Source organism: Vicia villosa, linkage group LG3, assembly GCF_029867415.1.
Source record: "Vicia villosa cultivar HV-30 ecotype Madison, WI linkage group LG3, Vvil1.0, whole genome shotgun sequence".
Classification (NCBI taxonomy): domain Eukaryota; kingdom Viridiplantae; phylum Streptophyta; class Magnoliopsida; order Fabales; family Fabaceae; genus Vicia; species Vicia villosa.
Genome location: NC_081182.1, coordinates 135,752,942 through 135,772,674, shown reverse-complemented (window position 1 = coordinate 135,772,674; position 19,733 = coordinate 135,752,942). Strand labels below are relative to the sequence as shown.

Below are 19,733 nucleotides of genomic sequence, written 5' to 3'. Positions count from 1 at the left end.
TTTATCAATTAATTTTTACATCATTAAATAGATGATATTTTAGTAAATTCAAATTTAACCCTAAATGTTTTTTATTTTGTTTGATTCATACATTTGATTTGGAAGAGAGAGAGAGTGCACGTGACTTTTGTTATTGTTTGGTAGTTTCAATATCTACTGAGATTTGAAACAAACACTTCTCTTTTACCTTAACGCCTCCACCACCAAACCCCACATCACATTGTCTTCACATATTTTATTCGACGGAACAGAATCATCAACAACAAAAAAACAACCAAATTTAACCTTAAAAATATTATATTTACAACATTTTTAAATTTTAATTTAAAATCTCATTCCAACATTCATCGTAAGATTCCAAGGTATCATTCCTTTTCCTTATTTTTCCTCTTTACATTTTTTGTCAACAAATTAACTTTCCCTTCTTTATTTATTTATTTATTTATTTTATTATATTATTATAATTGTTGTTTTTTTGCAGTGTTTGGTTTTTGATATAAACCTTTCAAGATCTCACGGGGCATGATCAGAACCTAAAAGACAAATTCTTTTTCGTATAAACACTGTCTTCGGGATCGTGAGTGATTATTTCACGACCCTAACGTAAAAGGGTTGTCTCTGATTCTGTTTCTGTTTCAGTTTGAGGTTTTTTTTGCCACCTTTAAGGTTTTGGTCGGAAAGTTTAGATTTTTCACCTACCCTTTTAACTCTAAGCCATGATTTCATCATTGAGACAACCTAGTATTTCGATCAGTGTTTCCGATGTTGTTTTAGGGAAAAGACATGCAACCCTAGTTCAACCACAATCGTTTTTACCTTGTCTGGCAAGAGGAAAATCACAGAGATCTGTTGTTTCATTGAAGAAGCCTCTTCATCTTGCATGTGTTGGTGTTGGAAATTTTGGGCCAGTGAAGAATTTTGAGAGTTTTGGGAAAACTGATTTGGTGAAGTGTGGAGCTTATGAGGCTGATGGATCAGAGGTTGAAGGTGGTGGTGTTGGAGCACCATCAGAGGCTGCTAAGAAGGTGAAAATTGGGATATATTTTGCGACTTGGTGGGCTTTGAATGTTGTGTTTAATATTTATAACAAGAAGGTTTTGAATGCGTATCCTTACCCTTGGCTTACTTCGACTCTTTCGCTTGCTTGTGGATCGCTTATGATGTTGATCTCTTGGGCTACTAGGATTGCTGAGGCTCCTAAGACTGATCTTGAGTTTTGGAAGACTTTGTTCCCTGTAAGTGTTTGATTTTGTTTTTTTGTTTGTTTGTTTTGAGGGAAAATGATAAATTGATTGTGTGAATTGAAAGGTATGTTTTATTTGCTTATGGATTTTTTTTGTTCCTAATGCTTCTATGAAGCATAGGCACGGACTTGACACTAACACAAATAATAATTTGAAAAAATTGAACGTTGTCGCAAGTGTCAGTGTAGTCGTGTCAGTGGTGTCTGATAGACCTTTTCTCAAAGGTGTTGGTGCCGGTGGCGTGTGAGAGACCTTTTTTCAGAGGTGTTGGTGCCAGGGAGAGATTGTTTGTCTTTTTGCAATTGTGAACATACACACATCTGGATGATAACTATGTTGGTTGAGTTCATAAAAAAACAAAATAGTGAAAATTTTGCTCAGTCCATTCAATGTTTCTATTCCATATGCATATTGAATTGATGTTGTCGAAAGCGGCTATGGTAAAATAGAATTGAACAAATCACTATTGCTAGCAAAGTTATGTCAAATTGCTGCTGTAGCATAGTTGAGTTTGTTTGTTTTAAATGAATCGATTGATGTTATGATTTGCGGTTGATAACACTGGAATGGATACAAAAAGTTATGAACCAATTTGGTTATTTTCAATCATTTTTAATGGATTGTGACTTTAGTCTTTGATGTTTCAAACTACAGGTTGCTGTTGCGCACACGATTGGACATGTTGCGGCTACGGTTAGTATGTCCAAAGTTGCGGTATCATTTACGCATATCATCAAGAGTGGCGAGCCTGCTTTTAGTGTTCTTGTTTCGAGGTTTGTTTTAGGCGAGACCTTCCCTGTGCCGGTCTATCTGTCTTTACTTCCAATCATTGGTGGATGTGCACTTGCTGCTGTGACCGAGCTCAATTTCAATATGATCGGTAACAAACTCGTCTGATTATTTATGTTGGAGTGTGTTTCTCGTGATTTTGCTGCAAGATATTCTGAATTAGTACTCTCCCGTCTTTGATTTTATCGATTTTTTTTGTTTTGTTTTGTTTTTCAGGTTTTATGGGGGCTATGATATCGAATCTGGCATTTGTGTTCCGAAATATCTTTTCCAAAAAGGGGATGAAGGGAAAATCCGTTAGCGGGATGAATTACTATGCTTGTTTATCTATTTTGTCCCTTGCAATTCTCACACCCTTCGCAATCGCCGTGGAAGGACCGGCAATGTGGGCTGCTGGATGGCAAACAGCTCTCTCTGAAATTGGACCCCAATTCATATGGTAATTACAAGACGAATGCGCGGTTTGATGTTATCCTTATTAATTTTGTTATTAACATGGTTGTGTTCATGTTCATCTAAATTTGTATGCATCATCTCTCTTTTGAATGGCTTATACGAACTTATTCATAAGCACTTATGCTATAAGATAAACTGTTTATCCAAACAGGCCCTATATCTTTCGCCTGTCTGATCTAATGAGAGAATGCGAAAGTATTATATATGGTTTAAGTCATTGATCATTTGATTTTCAAACACAACCATAACATCGGTATGAAAGGTCGAATGGACTGAAAGAACTACATAGTTCAATTTTTATTTTGTGACTATGACAGAATCAATGCTATATTATACATGAAAAATCTTCTTTTGTGACAAAACCGAGTTTGTTTGTTTTTCTGATCGAGTAATCTGTTTATTCACCTATGTTTATCGTTTTGTTCGGAAAGCACAACCTCTCGATGTTATGACTAAACTATGACTGGTAAATGTACGCAACAGGTGGGTGGCAGCTCAGAGTATATTCTATCATCTATACAATCAGGTGTCTTACATGTCGTTGGATGAGATCTCTCCTTTGACATTTAGCATTGGAAACACCATGAAACGTATATCTGTCATCGTATCTTCAATTATCATCTTCCACACACCAATTCAGCCTGTCAATGCTCTCGGAGCCGCAATTGCCGTCTTTGGAACCTTCTTATACTCACAGGTATTTTCTCATCAGTTTTAATTTTGATATTTAGCACCGACATTTCACATTAAAGGCATGTCTGGTGTCTTACACAATACGTAACACTATTTGTCGTCTGACACCTTTCACATTAAAGGCATGTCAGGTGTCTTACGTAACATTATTTGTTGTCTGACACGTAACACTATTTGTTGTCTGACACGGATCAAATGTGTCACATTGACACACATATTGTTACATTCAATCACTTTATTTTCTTAAATGATGATGACCATTGTTCACATGTTATGTGTCGTATCCGGTGTTCGCGCTTGACTTGATGCGTCATATGCCCCTCGATGAAAAGTTTGGTGAATCAATGTTTTTATTGGCTGCTAGTACATCGAATTGCCATCTAACTCTATTGGTTTGAAAACCAACCATCAAATATTCTTTTTTCCAAGTCAATGTCAACATGAGTTGGCTTTACCTTCTTTAGTTTCCATGTTTGACTGCACCAAATTCTTTGAACACATGCTTTTGTTCATACCCTTACGTTGAGGCTTCTAATAGGAAGCTTCAAACACCACTAAAAATAGGTATCATGTGGGACCTTGAAAAATAGAGAAAAAGGAGAAGAAACAAAAGATGGGTTAGAAACAATTCAGAATATTTAATTAGATTCTTTAAAGATATATCCTTTTTAATACATAAAAATGTATATTAGGCAAGGCGTGGTCAGGCACGCATCGCGCAAGGTTGGTAGAACCATCTTTGTCAACAACACAATTTCACCCCTTATAGGTGAATAAGTGAAATGTAGCAAGTTCGAACTTGCGTAAGTGCAATCGCAATAAGTAGAATGTCGCAGGGTCGAACATGTACCACTGAAATCGCATGTCTCTGCACATCTATCAACTGAGCTAACATAACCTGACCTAACGTAACAATTATTTATTTATTTTTAGATAATATTTTTGATTGGTTCATATACTTATTCATATTTTACTAATTTTTGCAGGCTAAACAATAGAGCTGAGGAATAAAGAAATCCTCGTTTTCAAACCTACAAGTTGATTTTGGAACATTTGGCTGCTGGATTTTTGTATGACTAGGATGATCTGGCTTTTTGTGCATCTGTAGATAATAAAAAATAATAAGAATCAGAATAATGCTGCTGAGAAATATTATCATTAAACAGATGATTAGTGAGTTCTGTTGTTTTTAATTTCTGAATTGCAATAAATGTTCCGGTTTATATAGTAAGAGAATAATAATTTCTCAAAACATTGTTTACTATAAGGAGTTTATTTATAATGTGATGTGTTTGATCTATTTAATGCTTTTTTTGTTTAATGATGGGTGAAGATGCAACTTGGGATTAAAATATTAATGCATTTTGTTTAAGTGATTGTGACCCTTTCATTTCTATGCTCTTTGGACCCTTTCTAAGTTTCCATGTGAACTTTGTCTTTTGAGAAAGCAACTTTTCACTTTTCTCAAAGACATGTTTTCTCTTAAGGGCAATGCACATGTTTTCTCTCAAGGGTAATGCTGATGTACTAACTTGTGTCCTAAGAGCATATGAAATTAAAAATATTAATTATATGTTTTTAATAAAAAAATAGACAATTTCAAGTAACTTTTTTTAAATCTAGCTTTTAACTTAACTTGTGTCTTTTGGGATATAAGTTAGCATTACTCTTCTCTTAATTGTTGATAAAGAGCCGGTTTGATTTAGCTTTTAATTTTTTTTTTAATATTTTTAAAATATTTTTTTTTGAAATATTTTCAAAATAGTATGCATTGTTTTAAATTTATTATTTTAAAATACAAAAATTAATTTTGGTATTTTATAATAGAAATACATATTATTAAATGATAAAATATAGTTGAAATTGTAACTTTTTTAAAAATAATTTTTATGAAAAAAGTAATTATTTAAACTAAATTTAATTAAAGTTTTTATGAAAAGTTTCTTTATTAATTTTTAAAAAAAAAATATATGTAAATAATTTGAAACAAACGAAGTTAAATGCATTTTCATTTAATTTTATAAATGATTTATTTTCACCTTGAATTTTTTTTGACATATTAATCAAATGTAAATTATGATTTTTAATATTGAATTTGACTATGAAAAATTTAAATAAAAAGTACTATTTAAATGTGTACCATTTTGTTATATAAAATATTGTATCACTTTATTTAATTTAAGCAATTAGCAATATACAAAATAATTTAGATTTAAAATACAAATATTTTAGTCAATGGTTTCAGTATGAATCCTTTTGAAGGTTTCATACATTTTTATACAATTCTTTTTCAAGGATATTTTGTGTTTTACTTTATTGAATAATAATATAAAATAGAGAAATGTTAGCGACACTCTCTTTTCAACACTCTCTCTAACACTCACTATCTTATTGGTTGAAATATGTGTGAGTCCTACCACTTTATGTGAGATTTATTTTCAAAGTGAGGGACTCACACATGTTTTAACCAATAATAAAGTAAATGTTATAGAGAGTGTTAGAAAGAGAGTGTTGCTAGCACTAGGGGTGCTCGCGGTGCGGTTTGGGCGGTTTTGACGAAAAAAATCATCCGAACCGCAAGAGGAAAAAATAGTGCGGTTTGGTTTGGTTCGGTTGGCTTTTAAAAAAAATCCGAACCAAACCAAACCAAACTAATGCGGTTTGGTTCGGTTCGGTTTTTTACAAATATTTTATTAAGTCATACATACACATATAGATGATAACATAATTTTGTATTTATACATTCATACACTATCAAATAACAACAAAACTCGTCATATTTTGACAACAATTTTCCATTAATATGTATAAATTAAATTAGACAAAAGTGGAATATTAAACATAAAATAATAGCATAAAACAATATGAAAATTATTATAACGAAAAAAAAAAATAGAAGAGACGAAAGATTAGTGAAAGTGAAAAAGAAAAAAAGTGTTGAGAGATTAGAGAAGAAGATATGCGATAAAAACGAAACTGAAATACGGAACATTTACATAAAAATGAGAAGGTGAAAAAGAAAGAATATAAGAGAGTAGAGATTATAGAAGATGAGGGAAGATGTATGTGACAAAGAAGGTGCGATAATGTTATTAGAGATTTTAGAAGATCGGGACTGAAATTATATGTGTAAGGATGAGAAAATTGTTCGTAATCATAATGCTAATGTATAATAAGTTTAAGTTTAGGTTGGATGTGAGTTAGTAAAATTTAGGTTGTAACATAGTGCGGTTTGATTCGGTTTGGTTCGGTTTACAAAATACAAACCGCAAACCGAACCGAACCGTGCGGTTTTGTAAAAACTAATCCAAACTAATCCGAACCAAATGCGGTTTTTTGCGGTTTCGGTTTGGTTTGGTTTGGTTTGCGGTTTTATATTGGGTTGGTTTGGTTTTGATCACCCCTAGCTAGCACTCCTCTACAAAATAACATGGTACTTTTGATAAAAGAAATTAGAAAGAATAATATTATCTTGTCCTTGAATATAAGTCTCGTTGAAACAAAATTGCTCATTAAAGTAACTTTATTTTCAAGTTATACATTAATAATTTCTTTTTATAAAATTTCTAGTCAATGTATTACTTTTTTAATGTTATTTCTTAACTAAATTAATAATTGAAGAGTAATTTTAGAAAATAAGTATAAAAGCAGTGAAATTCTATGCATCCGTGCCTATAAAAGGAACAGCTATCTTTTTTATTAAACAATAAATACTTTTATAAAATATTGAAATTATAGAATAACACCTGCAATTTCTTTTATATGGCTCTTGAAACTACTTTAAATATTTCTAATTAAATTAATTTCTTGACGTGTATAATTAAATTATTAGAAATAACGTAAATAATAATAATTTAACAATAAGTAAAGGGTTTAATGGTGATGCACTGACAGTGTAAAAAAGTTTTACACTGTCATCCAATGAGAATATATCATTCTGCCATGTCATCTCAATAATTTAAAAATAACAGTATGACTTGGTAGGATACATGGTCGTGATTGGTTGACAGTGTAAAATATTTTTACACTGTCAGTGCACAACCCCTTTTCTCATAAGTAAACTAAATGTTTATATTTTACATTTTAAATACTATGTATTAAAAGTATAAAATCTCACATTTTTTTGAGTTAATAATATGTTTTTATTTCTTAAAAAAATAATGAATTTCTAAATTAAAATTTATTATAATATTATAGTTTGTAAGAATAATTATAAGAAGAGTTTAAAGGTAGTGTACCGACGGTGTAAACTAACTTTACACATGCAACCAATCAAAATCTTTACCCTTGCCATGTCATATTAGTTTTTTTAAATTAAAATTATATTTTAATTGGATACATGGTTGTGATTGGTTGACAGTGTAAAAATATTTTACACTGTCAGTGCATATCCCCTTTTCTCTTATAAGAATTTTAATTAATAAGTTAGAAGTTACGAAAATGAAATAATAAATATGAAAGAGGAAAAGAAAAAGAGATAGAGAACTGCACCAGATTCATGGAGACTATGCATGAATTTACTGCCACAAGATGAATAGAGCAAACAAATAAAAACCCACGTCTAATATTTGTATAAAGTGCTCTTTAATAGAGTGCCCTCTCCATGTTCTCCAAGACTCTGATTATATGATAAGGGAAAATAAAAATGATGAACTCATTCCTGTTAAATTTTGGCAGACACTAGTTTTATAGGGCTTTGGTGATGATATTTTTTCTAAAGATTTGAGGTGAGTTCATAATAAAACAAAATTGATGGATAAGGTTTTCATTAGCATTTAGTAATAACCACAACCTCAAAATTTTCCAAAATAATGTGGGTCACTTGATAAGTTCCTCACAAGTTGATGAATATAGTTATGGGTTTTTTTTTATGTATGTGGTTAAGTTTAGTGATCAATTTTCTTTCTCCACCTTACATTTCGGAAAAAATCATACATATTTTTAAATGTGTATTTTTTTTTTTAGAGAATTTAACTTGCCACCCCAATTTTGTATCTGCCACCTTTTTAAATAGGGTATTTTTATCAAATTATCTATGTAAATTACCAAAAATTTTGAAATTCCGGTACTATATAGAAAATTTGATATAAATATCAGAAGTTTTGTTGATTTTATCAATTTTACCGTGCCTGATGCTACATACCAGAAAATTAAAATTTCTGCTACAGAATTTTTCAAATTTACGATATGTGGAGAAGTACCGGAAATTTGAAATTTCCGGTACATGAAAAATTAACTAAACCTATGCACATCACCAACACACTACATCCTCCTATGCACATCACCAACTGATCGTACCTGATCAGAAGGATCGTCAAGGTCTGCTCGGAACTGGGTCTTTGAGAAGTGAAGAAGGGGGTGTACCTGCAAGGTACTCCGATGCCAAAGTAAGAAAACGAGCTAAGGAGTGCAAGTACCAGCTAAAGGTTAGAAGAGATTGAATACCTGACCCTTTAGTGAAAGAGGGTATTTATAGCCGTCAGCGTTGGCCATGATCTCGCTACTAGGCTGGATTTCCAGGCCCAACTAGGAGACTGCCAGGTTTCCTAGGCGGAAATATCGGAGATGTGTGAGTGCTCTCTGTCCTGGTCAACCACTCCGAAGTTTAAGGGAGACGCGGTCTTTTAGGGACCGCGTGGACTCCGCATTATTCAGGGAGTTGGATGTGAAGGAACCCTACGAGGAGAAGAATCCTTGGCGAAGAAGGTGCTCGTAGGGAGCGCGCTTTGACGTGTTCGGGTTCAAGTGAGGAGGCAGGTCCTCGTCAGGTGGGGTGCTCGCGGGGGAGCACTCATGCCGAGCACCAAGTAGCTTTAACTAGTGCCGTTGGGTCCTCGAGTAGCCGGACACTGTTTGCTCCTTATGGGCTCAGGGATGGTTTGGACCTCCAAGGTTAAGTGGGCCGAAAGTAGATTTGGCCGAATCTTGGCCCAGTCCAGAACAGGAGCCCCCCAAGTCGGAGTTTCGAGCAAGGAGCTTTGACTTTGTCAACGCTCGGCCCATGTTCAGTTGGTCCTCGTCTATTGGTTGTGCACGGATGGAGCCGTTTGTGGGGGGAGATGAGAAACCGCGCGTGATCAACACTCGCTGACGTGGCATGGAGTAATGATTGCCTAGGGGTAGATGGCGGCGCCTAGGGAAGGATGTGTTAGCCGACGCGACGTTTCGTATTCCGAGCATTTTTTTCTATAAAAGGGGTCAAACCCTCTCATTTGGGGTTTTTCGCTCTCCGTTTACGTGCTCGGCTCCAGATTGATTTTCCCAGATCTCCATCGTTCAACAACGCTTCCTTGAAGAACCAAGTTCAAGTTTGCCGAAATTATGTCACAATCAGGTACGATTGAGGTTTATCTCTTGATTTCAAACGCCTTTCTTTGTTTTTAGGGGATTCGCAGAGTGCGTCCCCGCTGTTTTTATTGTAACACCCTGGATTTCCGCTTACCCCGCAGGGCTTCCGGCCTACCAAGCATGTCACCAGCTTAATCAATAATCTCCCTAGGTCCGCTCACCGGCTGCCCAGGAAATATTGTTTTTGCCTCCCGCAGGAATCGAACCACGTACATAGGGGTTAAGTACGTATTCATAGCAATTCCTGCTACCACTTGAGCTAGTAGCTCAATTGGTAGCAGGAATTGTTATGATTACTCAATTCATAACAAGGATGAATCCGATAACCTTCTACCTCGAAGAGCTCCCCAGCGGAGCCCCAAACGTCATGATTCCCCTGCTCGTTCGAGCAAGGATGAATTAAGCTAGTAGCTCAATTGGTAGCAGGAATTGTTATTGATTTTCCCGGATCTCTGCCGTTAGAGATGACCATGGCGGTCGGGAATGCTTCCCATGGGCTCAGAGCGGAGGTCACTCCGACCGAGGGTATGAAGTCTTCTGGTCGAGTGACGGACAGAGAAACCTGCAGTGGTCTGCCATTTGGTGAATTATCCTCGTCAGAGTTCCTTGGACCTTCTTTCCGGGAAGATTCTCCCTTTTTTGTATACTTAGAACGACGACCTTCCTTAATCAGAGTCTCGATGGCATCTTTGAGGTGTATGCATTCGTCGGTCAGATGCCCGTGGCTCTTGTGATACTTGCAGTATTTGGACTTGTTAGTCCTCGGCCTGGTGGGATTTGGCTTCGGGGGCCTGACGTTGGAGTTTTTGAACTCGGTGCTCCTGCACTCGGCTAGAATGCGTTCGCACGAAACGTTCAGGGGAGTGTAGTCATTGAAACGACCAGCTGGTCCTCGGTGTTCCTTCGTGTCGCGGGGTCTGTCATCTTTTCTTTTTTTGTGGCCTCGGCGCGAAGGAGGATAGTCTTGGCTCGACTTGCGGGCAGTGTCGTTGCCTCTTGAGGCTTTCTTTACGGCTGCTTCACCTTCCTCGAAAGCAATGTAGGCTTGGGATTTGAGAAGGAGGGCATCCATGGTGCCCACCTTCTCAATTTTGATGGCCTTCTTGAAGTCGCTCCCGGAGAGGAGTCCTCGCTCCAGGAGGTATCTCTTCATGTGGTCGGTTGTTTGCACCTGGACGGCCTCTTTGTTGAATCTGTCGAGATATTCCTGGAGGGGCTCGTCGGTTCCTTGGATCACAGCTTCGAGGGTCGCTTTGGACTTCGGTTGTCGGCGAGAGGCTGTGAAGTGGTTGGAGAAGAGCTTCTTGAGTTCTGCCCAGGAGTGGATGGAGTTGGGAGGAAGGTTCCTGTACCAGGTCATCGCTCCTTTCCTTAGTGTGGTCGGAAAGATCCGACATTTGATAGATCCTCGGACTCTGACAAAGGGGGTTTCTCCATTCCCCGGGGCAGATGGGCTCGTCGGATCTCCTCTGACAAAGGGCTGCGGAAGTCTTCCTCGTCGCTTGGTCCGGGGGAAGTTGAGTGTCTTCCGCGGTGTTTACGGTGATTTCCGGTAAACAACCGCTAGTCTTCCAAATTATAATAAATATGATTTGGTTACTCGCAGGATCGACTAGATTGATCCTAGGACATAGTCAAAAAGGTTGTTATTCATGATAGTTCGAATTATGTCTATGGTTGGTGTGTCTTGAAATAAGAAATACTTAATCAAGGAAGTAAAGATTAGCAATCACCTTGTTATACACGTAAATATAACATCAGCGAAAGGTAAGTTAAAGATAAAACATAAAATTGTAAAAGTGCAAGAATCTTAAAGTGCAGAAAAGTTAAATGCTTCAAAAATTAGATGACATGAAAGTAAAGAGTGCAGGAATATAAATGACATAAAATAAATGGAATGCAGTAATATCGAAAGATACTTGAATAAAGAAAAAATACACATGTATTTAAAGTGGTGTTGGTGTCATACGTACATTTCTCAGCGAACTCTTTCTCTTAACACTTGATACTTGAGTAATATGTGAGTGATTTGTACAAAATGAACACACGGAATCCTAACATTAAGACCCTTATTTATACTAGTTTCGACCCTAACGGTCCTACACTAATCTAATGCCACGTTGCCCGCAGAAAATCCAGGGATGCCATCTGTCTTCGTGCGGTTAGATAAACTACTTCGAAATTCAAATCATCCCGCCTGAATCTCCCTTTGACGTGTGGCAACATAATCAGAATCGAGAATGCCACGAAAACACGCTAAGCTTCAGTACTTCGCATATTTTGCAAAAACGTCTAAGTCCCAAAGACTATTCTTTTCGAATTTAGCTTCAGTGCTAACTATCTTTGTTCCAACTTAAACATCATTCTCGAAGCATGGCCATCAGTAACCATTTTTATCTTCAAAGATGATCATCAGTAACCATCTTCCTTTGAATTCCAAATCTTCGAAGGACATTCTTCTCAAACGAAATCTTCAGCTAACAAATTGCCCCCAATAAATGCCTGTTTCGAAAAACAAGAGAAATAGGCGTTTCTTGTTGTAATAAGATTTCGTTTTAGAGTTCCGAGACTATTGACTGACGTCACAATCATTTATGACTCTGTTTCCAAAACGTCTTGTCATTTTCAAAGATGTCTACTCATAACTTACATTCCCACGTTCTGGTCTTACTTCATGATCATTACTCCTACATACTAGGAGTAAAGCTAATAACTATTCGACCGCCGTTGGATTAAATCAACGCCTGCCGCGTGTCTCTTGGCTTTTACCCAAAAGATTTGAAAGGGTTTCCGTTAAACCTTTAAATACATGAACTCATACCCTCATATAACTTTCACCTCTATTTCCTCATTCTTTCCACAGAAAAGAACGTCTCTGATTACATTCAAACCCATTTCCCAAATCAAACTTACTCATGGCGTCTTCCTCAAACGTTCTTCAACCCGCTTTGAAACTTCAGAAATCTACACAGATGGGGGATCAAGTGTACATACCAAACCCAAATACTGCAGAAGTGCGCGCCATTTATGCTTCTCAGGTAATCATTCCCTTTGAACTTTTTGGAAAAACTCATGCCTTCATGGGATCTTTACCAGGAGAAAGTAATTCTGCTTTGAATAAATTCTTTCCTGCTTATTATAAAACTAGGCCCCTAGTTAGTAAGAATAAGATAGATGAAGATGGCCGTCCAATCTTAGCAGATCCTAATGGTGCAGAAGATACTTCGATCGTAACCCCTTCAGCCTTAGAGAAAATTAGGTTAAACTACGTAACCAATTTTGTGAAAGTTTTTAGGTCAATTCCTTTAGCAAAAGACCCTGAATTGTACTACGCCTGGCTAGCAAGAGTAGAAAAACAAAAGGCTTCTTTCTGGAAACAACTGGGAATTTATGACTTAATCCAATTATCCAAAACAGGTTTAGAATACAACCAAACCATGTTAGTAGCATCAGTTCATTTCTGGGATGCTTCCCATAACACTTTCCATCTTCCATGTGGAATGGTCACCCCCACTCTTTTCGACATAGCTGCTATCACGGGGCTTCGACCAACCGGAGAGACCTTTGACCCCAATGTCATGGATACCGATACCATTAACTTTAGCGAAGCAACAATTACTTATACTGCGTTCATTCAACAATATCATGACGGGAATAATGAGGTAGTCTCGGACGAAGAGCATATTGCTTTCTTAGCATTATGGCTCTCGAGGTGCGTTTTCTGTTCTAGGTCCATACAGGTAGCAAAGAGGTATCTTTGTATGGCCAATCAACTACATGTTGGGACACAACTAAACCTGAGCCAGTTAATTATAGGGTTTCTCTATGAGAATCTAGGTGAAGCAACAGACCTCATTAAGAGTTATGAATCAGGATCTCTGCTCTTTGCTGGTCCTTTCTGGTTTCTGCAACTGTGGCTTAATGCTACTTTCGAAGCTCACCTCCCATTTCGAGGTACTGTTAACGAAGAAGATCCAAACATAAAAAATCGAACTGTAGAAGGAACACGGTTGGCTCTGCTTACTCCAAAAGAAGAAACTGGGAAGCTTCTTAAGCATTTTTTAGCATATACAATGATGTTCGCCCAACGTTATCAATTCAGCCCTTCGATGGCTCCATTCGTAAACAGGACAGTGGGTCCTGAATGGTTCACTCGAAGGTTTCCAGCAATATCCCCAGATCAACAAACTGAATCCATGATTATTTGGGAAGCTTTTCTTACCCCAAGGCTATTCTATCACCGACTTCGACCCTCAAAGGGCCAATGTGTTCTCCTTGGCTACCAACCAAACCTTGTATCAAGACAGTTTGGATTAGTCCAGATGAAACCCAAATGCTTGTATGACAAGAGGAACCACATGTGTCTATACACTTTACATCTAACTGAAGAAGAGTGCGAGTCCAAAATTGCCAGATACACTGGTGTTGCCAATCTTTCTCCTATTTCTTTCGAACCTGCTTTTTATTCCACTCCAGATTTCCATCAATGGTGGACAGATTACTACACCACACAAATCTTTGATGCTGAGAGCCTTACTCGAGAACTAACCGCAGCTTTTGCTGATGTGCAGGAAAACTTTCACAAAGGTACTTCGACCCATATTAAAGAAATCCAAGCCTTTCAAAAATTCTTTGAGACTATTTACAGGCCTGATGACCTTAGTCGGACCGTTCGTGAAGCTGCAGTCATTTTACGCGAAAAGTTTTTTGCTAAACTGGATAAGTTGAAACTGCCCCCGTCTGTTCGACCAGAACTGCGTTATGAAGTGGCTTTCAAACTTAATCCTCCAAAATTCCCTCCACTGCCAAGTGCTGCTTTTGGTGTGGCTTTAAGCCCTCCTTTCCCAGACTGGTTCGTGTGTGGGAACGCTTTTAAAATTCTTCAGGAAAGCACTAAAAAACGCGCTGAACGAGTGGTCCCGACTAAGCATACCCTGGATACTTTCAAAGGACATCTTCATATAGATCTTGAACATGTTCGTGTCTTGACTCCAATACCTGAAGGTTTGGGTTTAGACAACTTTCGACTAACTTTTTCTTCTTTCGCTGAAATACTGATTCCAATTTCAACTACAGTCGTTGCTCGAAAGAGAAAGATCAAAGAAGCCGCTGTACAAAAAGATTCTGGAGTTTCAAAGAGCAACAAGACAAGTGGGAGTGATTCTACCACGGCCGGCAAGAAACCCACGGTACATACGCATTTTATATTCCAACTTGTATATTCTGTGGATAGTACTTACTTTGCTCAATTTATATTCTTCAGACTTCGAAACCTCCGGTACATTCGAAGCGAAAAGCTTCTCAAACAGTGGTTTCAGATGAGGAAGACAAATCTCCTCCTCGCACCAGGCAAGGACACAAGAAAAGACAGAAGACTGTCACTCCTTCAGGCAAAGAAAAGGGGTCTGGTTCTTCGAAGATTACTTCGCCAAGTGATAAAGTGTCTTCTAAAGAGTCACCCCTAAAAGCCGCTAGTAATGTCCTCGTTGTGGAAAGCCATAACTCAAGTCCAGATAATATTCCAGCCAAGGTATTTGAATTTCATAACATAATCATTTCTGTAAATTTTAACGTAAACGATCAAGTTGACATTTTACCTTGTAACTGTAGGACGATGCTGGCACAGCTACTTCCAATCTTAAGGCTTTCAACCTCACCATCGACCTTGATAATCTCCAAGGTAAGCATATGTTCTTCTTTATGACGAATAAATTTTTTCCAACCGTCCCATCATAATGTGTTCTAATTACTCAATGCAGACAAATCTCACGTGCTTTCGCCAGTTGTCGAAGATGCTCAGCCCCTTGCGACCATTATTCCTACTATGCTAGTTGAAGAAAGCCATTCAACTGATGATTCTCCTCCTACTCACACGAACGACAATATGGGAGAAGATCGTCAGGGTTCAGGCAGTGTCAATGCAGCTGAACAACCAACTGGTAGTGAAGATACTGTGTCTGAACAAGATGCTATGGAGGAAACTTCCAAACTAGCCACAGCTGGTCCTCACGAAACTTCACCCTTTGGGACCATAGTTTCTCCTGAAACTACTTCGACGCCTGCCCCAGCAAAGCCCACCCCTTCAGAATTGGAGCAACTTAAGCAAACTGATCCTCTCAACTTCCTCAAGGCCATGATGAATGTTGATAGCATTTCGCCTCTTGGGCTCGAAGCTTCTTCAACTGTTCAAGCGGAGTCTGGTGACAAAGATGATATTCCTAGTCTTCTTCATCAGATAAAGGAAAAGTTCTTTGAAACCAACCTTGTTGAAGTTCTAAGTAAGGACCCTACCAAATGTCATAGCTTAAACCAACTTTTGAAGAAGGTGGATCTATTTCTGGTTTCCAAAGAAGTCTCAGAGGTGATTGTTTTGCTGGGTTCTCTGATCGAACAGCTTCAGTCAAACATTCTTCGAAAGCGAAATGTTGATGAACAACTTACTACAAAGGTGGCTTCTCATAGTTCTTCTTGGAAAGCTGCTACTAATGCAACCAAAAAGGGTGACGCCCTTAAGCTTAAACGCTCAGAGAAACAAAAAGAGTATGACGAATGTGAGCAGAATATCAAATCCTGGAAGCAAGAAATTACTAAGCTCGAAGAGAAGATAAAAGAAGCTGAATCTCGTCAGGCAACAATTCAACAAATAAATGAGCAGGAATTGACTGAAGTTGCACATTTAGGAATCCAACATTTCGAAGCTGCGCAGAAACTAGTGCCCGAAATCGAAGAATTGAAGAAACAACGGGCTTTGATTGAACTTCGCATGTCTTCATGGGAGGTTCAGTATTCGAAGATAAAGGACAATCTTCCTAGGGATTTCAATTAGTCGTTTCGAACTTTGTACTTCCTTTTGTAATGCGCACTTATTTTGTTTTGTAATCGAATTCCTCCAGGAATATATATATATTGTTAGAACAAGATTTGTTCTGATCAATATTCTTAGTTTTGATGATAACAAGGATATGAATTTTGTGTAAGATAATGTGGTACTCTAATACATTGCAATTTCCCTTTCAGGAAATATATAAAGAGTATGCACAAATCAGCGCTCAGAAGCTTTGTCTCAGAAGGTTCAACATGCAACATCAGAACATGGTCTGGCAAGACATCAGAAGATGGTCAAAGCAGAATCAGAACATGGGTCTATGGAAGCATCAGAAGAACTTGAGATCAGAAGCAGAAGCACTGAAGTTCTCATGGTATCACGCTCAGAAGCACTTCAAGGTCAGAAGACAAGAAGATGCTATGCACCAAGCTGTTTGACTCTGATGATATTCAAACGTTGTATACACAAACATCAGATCAGAAGAAAGTACAGGTGGCAGGCTACGCTGACTGACAAAAGGAACGTTGGAAGCTATTAAAGGCAACGTCAGTAGACACAGCGTGAACAAGGCTCGAGGTAGTTGACAAAAGCGTGAAACATTAAATGCAATGCTGTACGGAATACGCAAAGCATTAAATGCTCCTAACGGTCATCTTCTCAAGTGCCTATAAATATGAAGTTCTGATGAGAAGCAAGGTTACCAATTCTGAACGAACTTATTCTGAAAAACTTGCTGAAACGCTGTTCAACTCAAAGCTCAGAAACTTCATCTTCATCAAAGCTCACTACATTGCTGTTGTAATATATTAGTGAGATTAAGCTTAAACTTTAAGAGAAATATCACTGTTGTGATTATAGCTTTTCAGAAGCAATTATAATACTCTTAGAATTGATTACATTAATTTGTAAGTAACTAGAGTGATCAAGTGTTGATCAGGATACTCTAGGAAGTCTTAGCTTGTGTCTAAGCAGTTGTAATTAGAGTGATCACGTGGTGGTCAGGATACTCTAAGAAAGTCTTAGCTTGTGTCTAAGCATTTGTTCCTAGAGTGATCAGGTTGTGATCAGGATACTCTAGAAGACTTAGTCGTGGGCTAAGTGGAAAACCATTGTAATCTGTTGCGATTAGTGGATTAAATCCTCAGGTGAGGTAAATCACTCCGTGGGGTGGACTGGAGTAGTTTAGTTAACAACGAACCAGGATAAAAATAACTGTGCAAATTGTTTTTATCGTTTAAGTTTTTAGACTACACTTATTCAAACCCCCCCCCCCCCTTTGTAATTGTTTTTCTATCCTTCAATTGGCATCAGAGCGCCGGTTCTAATGTGCAAGCACTTAACCGTGTTTAGAAAAGATTCAGGAAGAGAAAAACGCTTCAGTAAAAGATGGCTGGTGAAATTCGAACAAATCCATCTGCATCTACATCTGGCTCTGCTGAGCAATACAATGGTAACAATGGTTATACTAGACCACCAGTATTTGATGGTGAAAATTTTGAATACTGGAAAGATAAACTGGAAAGTTACTTTCTTGGTCTAGATGGTGAACTATGGGATCTTCTGATGGATGGTTACAAACATCCAGTGAAAGCTAGTGGCGTAAAGCTTACGAGGCAAGAAATGGATGATGATCAGAAGAAGCTTTTCAAGAATCATCATAAATGTAGGACTGTTTTGCTGAATGCTATCTCTCATGCTGAGTATGAGAAGATATATAACAGGGAAACTGCCCATGATATATATGAGTCATTGAAAATGACCCATGAGGGAAATGCTCAAGTCAAGGAGACTAAAGCTCTTGCTCTAATCCAGAAATATGAAGCCTTCAAGATGGAGGATGATGAAGATATTGAGAAGATGTTCTCAAGATTTCAAACTCTAACTGCTGGATTGAGAGTTCTGGATAAAGGCTACACCAAGGCTGATCTGAAGGATAGAAAAACACTTAGAAAGGGGGGGGGGGGGTTGAATAAGTGTAGTCTAAAAACTTGAACGATAAAAACAATTTGCACAGTTATTTTTATCCTGGTTCGTTGTTAACTAAACTACTCCAGTCCTCCCCCACGGAGTGATTTACCTCACCTGAGGATTTAATCCACTAATCGCAACAGATTACAATGGTTTTCCACTTAGCCAACGACTAAGTCTTCTAGAGTATCCTGATCACAACCTGATCACTCTAGGAACAAATGCTTAGACACAAGCTAAGACTTTCTTAGAGTATCCTGACCACCACGTGATCACTCTAATTACAACTGCTTAGACACAAGCTAAGACTTCCTAGAGTATCCTGATCAACACTTGATCACTCTAGTTACTTACAAATTAATGTAATCAATTCTAAGAGTATTACAAATGCTTCTGAAAAGCTATAATCACAACAGTGATATTTCTCTTAACGTTTAAGCTTAATCTCACTAATATATTACAACAGCAATGTAGTGAGCTTTGATGAAGATGAAGTTTCTGAGCTTTGATTTGAACAGCGTTTCAGCAAGTTAGTATTCATAGAAATCGTCAAGAGTTGGTAACCTTGCTTCTCATCAGAACTTCATATTTATAGGCACTTGAGAAGATGGCCGTTGGGAGCATTTAATGCTTTGCGTATTCCGTACAGCATTGCATTTAATGTTTCACGCTTTTGTTAACTACCTCGAGCCTTGTTCACGATGTGTCTACTGACGTTGCCTTTAATAGCTTCCAACGTTCCTTTTGTCAATCAGCGTAGCCTGCCACCTGTACTTTCTTCTGATCTGATGTTTGTGTATACAACGTTTGAATATCATCAGAGTCAAATAGCTTGGTGCATAGCATCTTCTTGTCTTCTGACCTTGAAGTGCTTCTGAGCGTGATACCATGAGAACTTCAGTGCTTCTACTTCTGATCTCAAGTTCTTCTGATGCTTCCATAGACCCATGTTCTGACTCTGCCTTGACCATCTTCTGATGTCTTGCCAGATCATGTTCTGATGTTGCATGCTGAACCTTCTGAGACAAAGCTTCTGAGCGCTGATTTGTGCATACTCTTTATATATTTCCTGAAAGGGAAATTGCAATGTATTAGAGTACCACATTATCTCACACAAAATTCATATCCTTGTTATCATCAAAACTAAGAATATTGATCAGAACAAATCTTGTTCTAACAATCTCCCCCTTTTTGATGATGACAAAAACATATATAAATGATATGAATTTGCGATCAGAAAGAGCAGACGGCTAAAGACAATTTACATAAGCATAAGCATGTGAATATGTCTCCCCCCGAGATTAACAATCTCCCCCTGAGATGAATAATCTCCCCCTGAAATTAATACTAGAAGAATTTTATAAATAAAAGACTTCCCTGAGTATTTCAGTAGAGACGTTCATAGTGCT

At 37.6% G+C, this 19,733-nt stretch overlaps 1 protein-coding gene and 1 long non-coding RNA gene across 2 annotated transcripts; one reads left to right on the top strand and one right to left on the bottom strand.

Annotated features, from left to right (window-relative positions):
• The first annotated feature begins 225 nt into the window (after positions 1-225).
• LOC131662440 (glucose-6-phosphate/phosphate translocator 2, chloroplastic-like) lies at positions 226-4,487 on the top strand. The gene is made up of 6 exons (XM_058932220.1): positions 226-362; positions 482-1,235; positions 1,899-2,124; positions 2,250-2,472; positions 2,973-3,186; positions 4,169-4,487. Exons 2-6 carry the CDS (start codon positions 717-719, stop codon positions 4,178-4,180), a joined length of 1,194 nt encoding a protein of 397 aa, XP_058788203.1. The 5' UTR covers positions 226-362; positions 482-716; the 3' UTR covers positions 4,181-4,487.
• On the bottom strand, positions 2,746-7,851 carry LOC131662441 (uncharacterized). Its single transcript, XR_009301568.1, has 3 exons — positions 7,674-7,851; positions 4,218-4,284; positions 2,746-3,760 (listed from the first exon to the last, which is right to left on the bottom strand). It is a non-coding gene; the product is annotated as an uncharacterized LOC131662441 (long non-coding RNA).
• Positions 7,852-19,733: the final 11,882 nt, after the last annotated feature.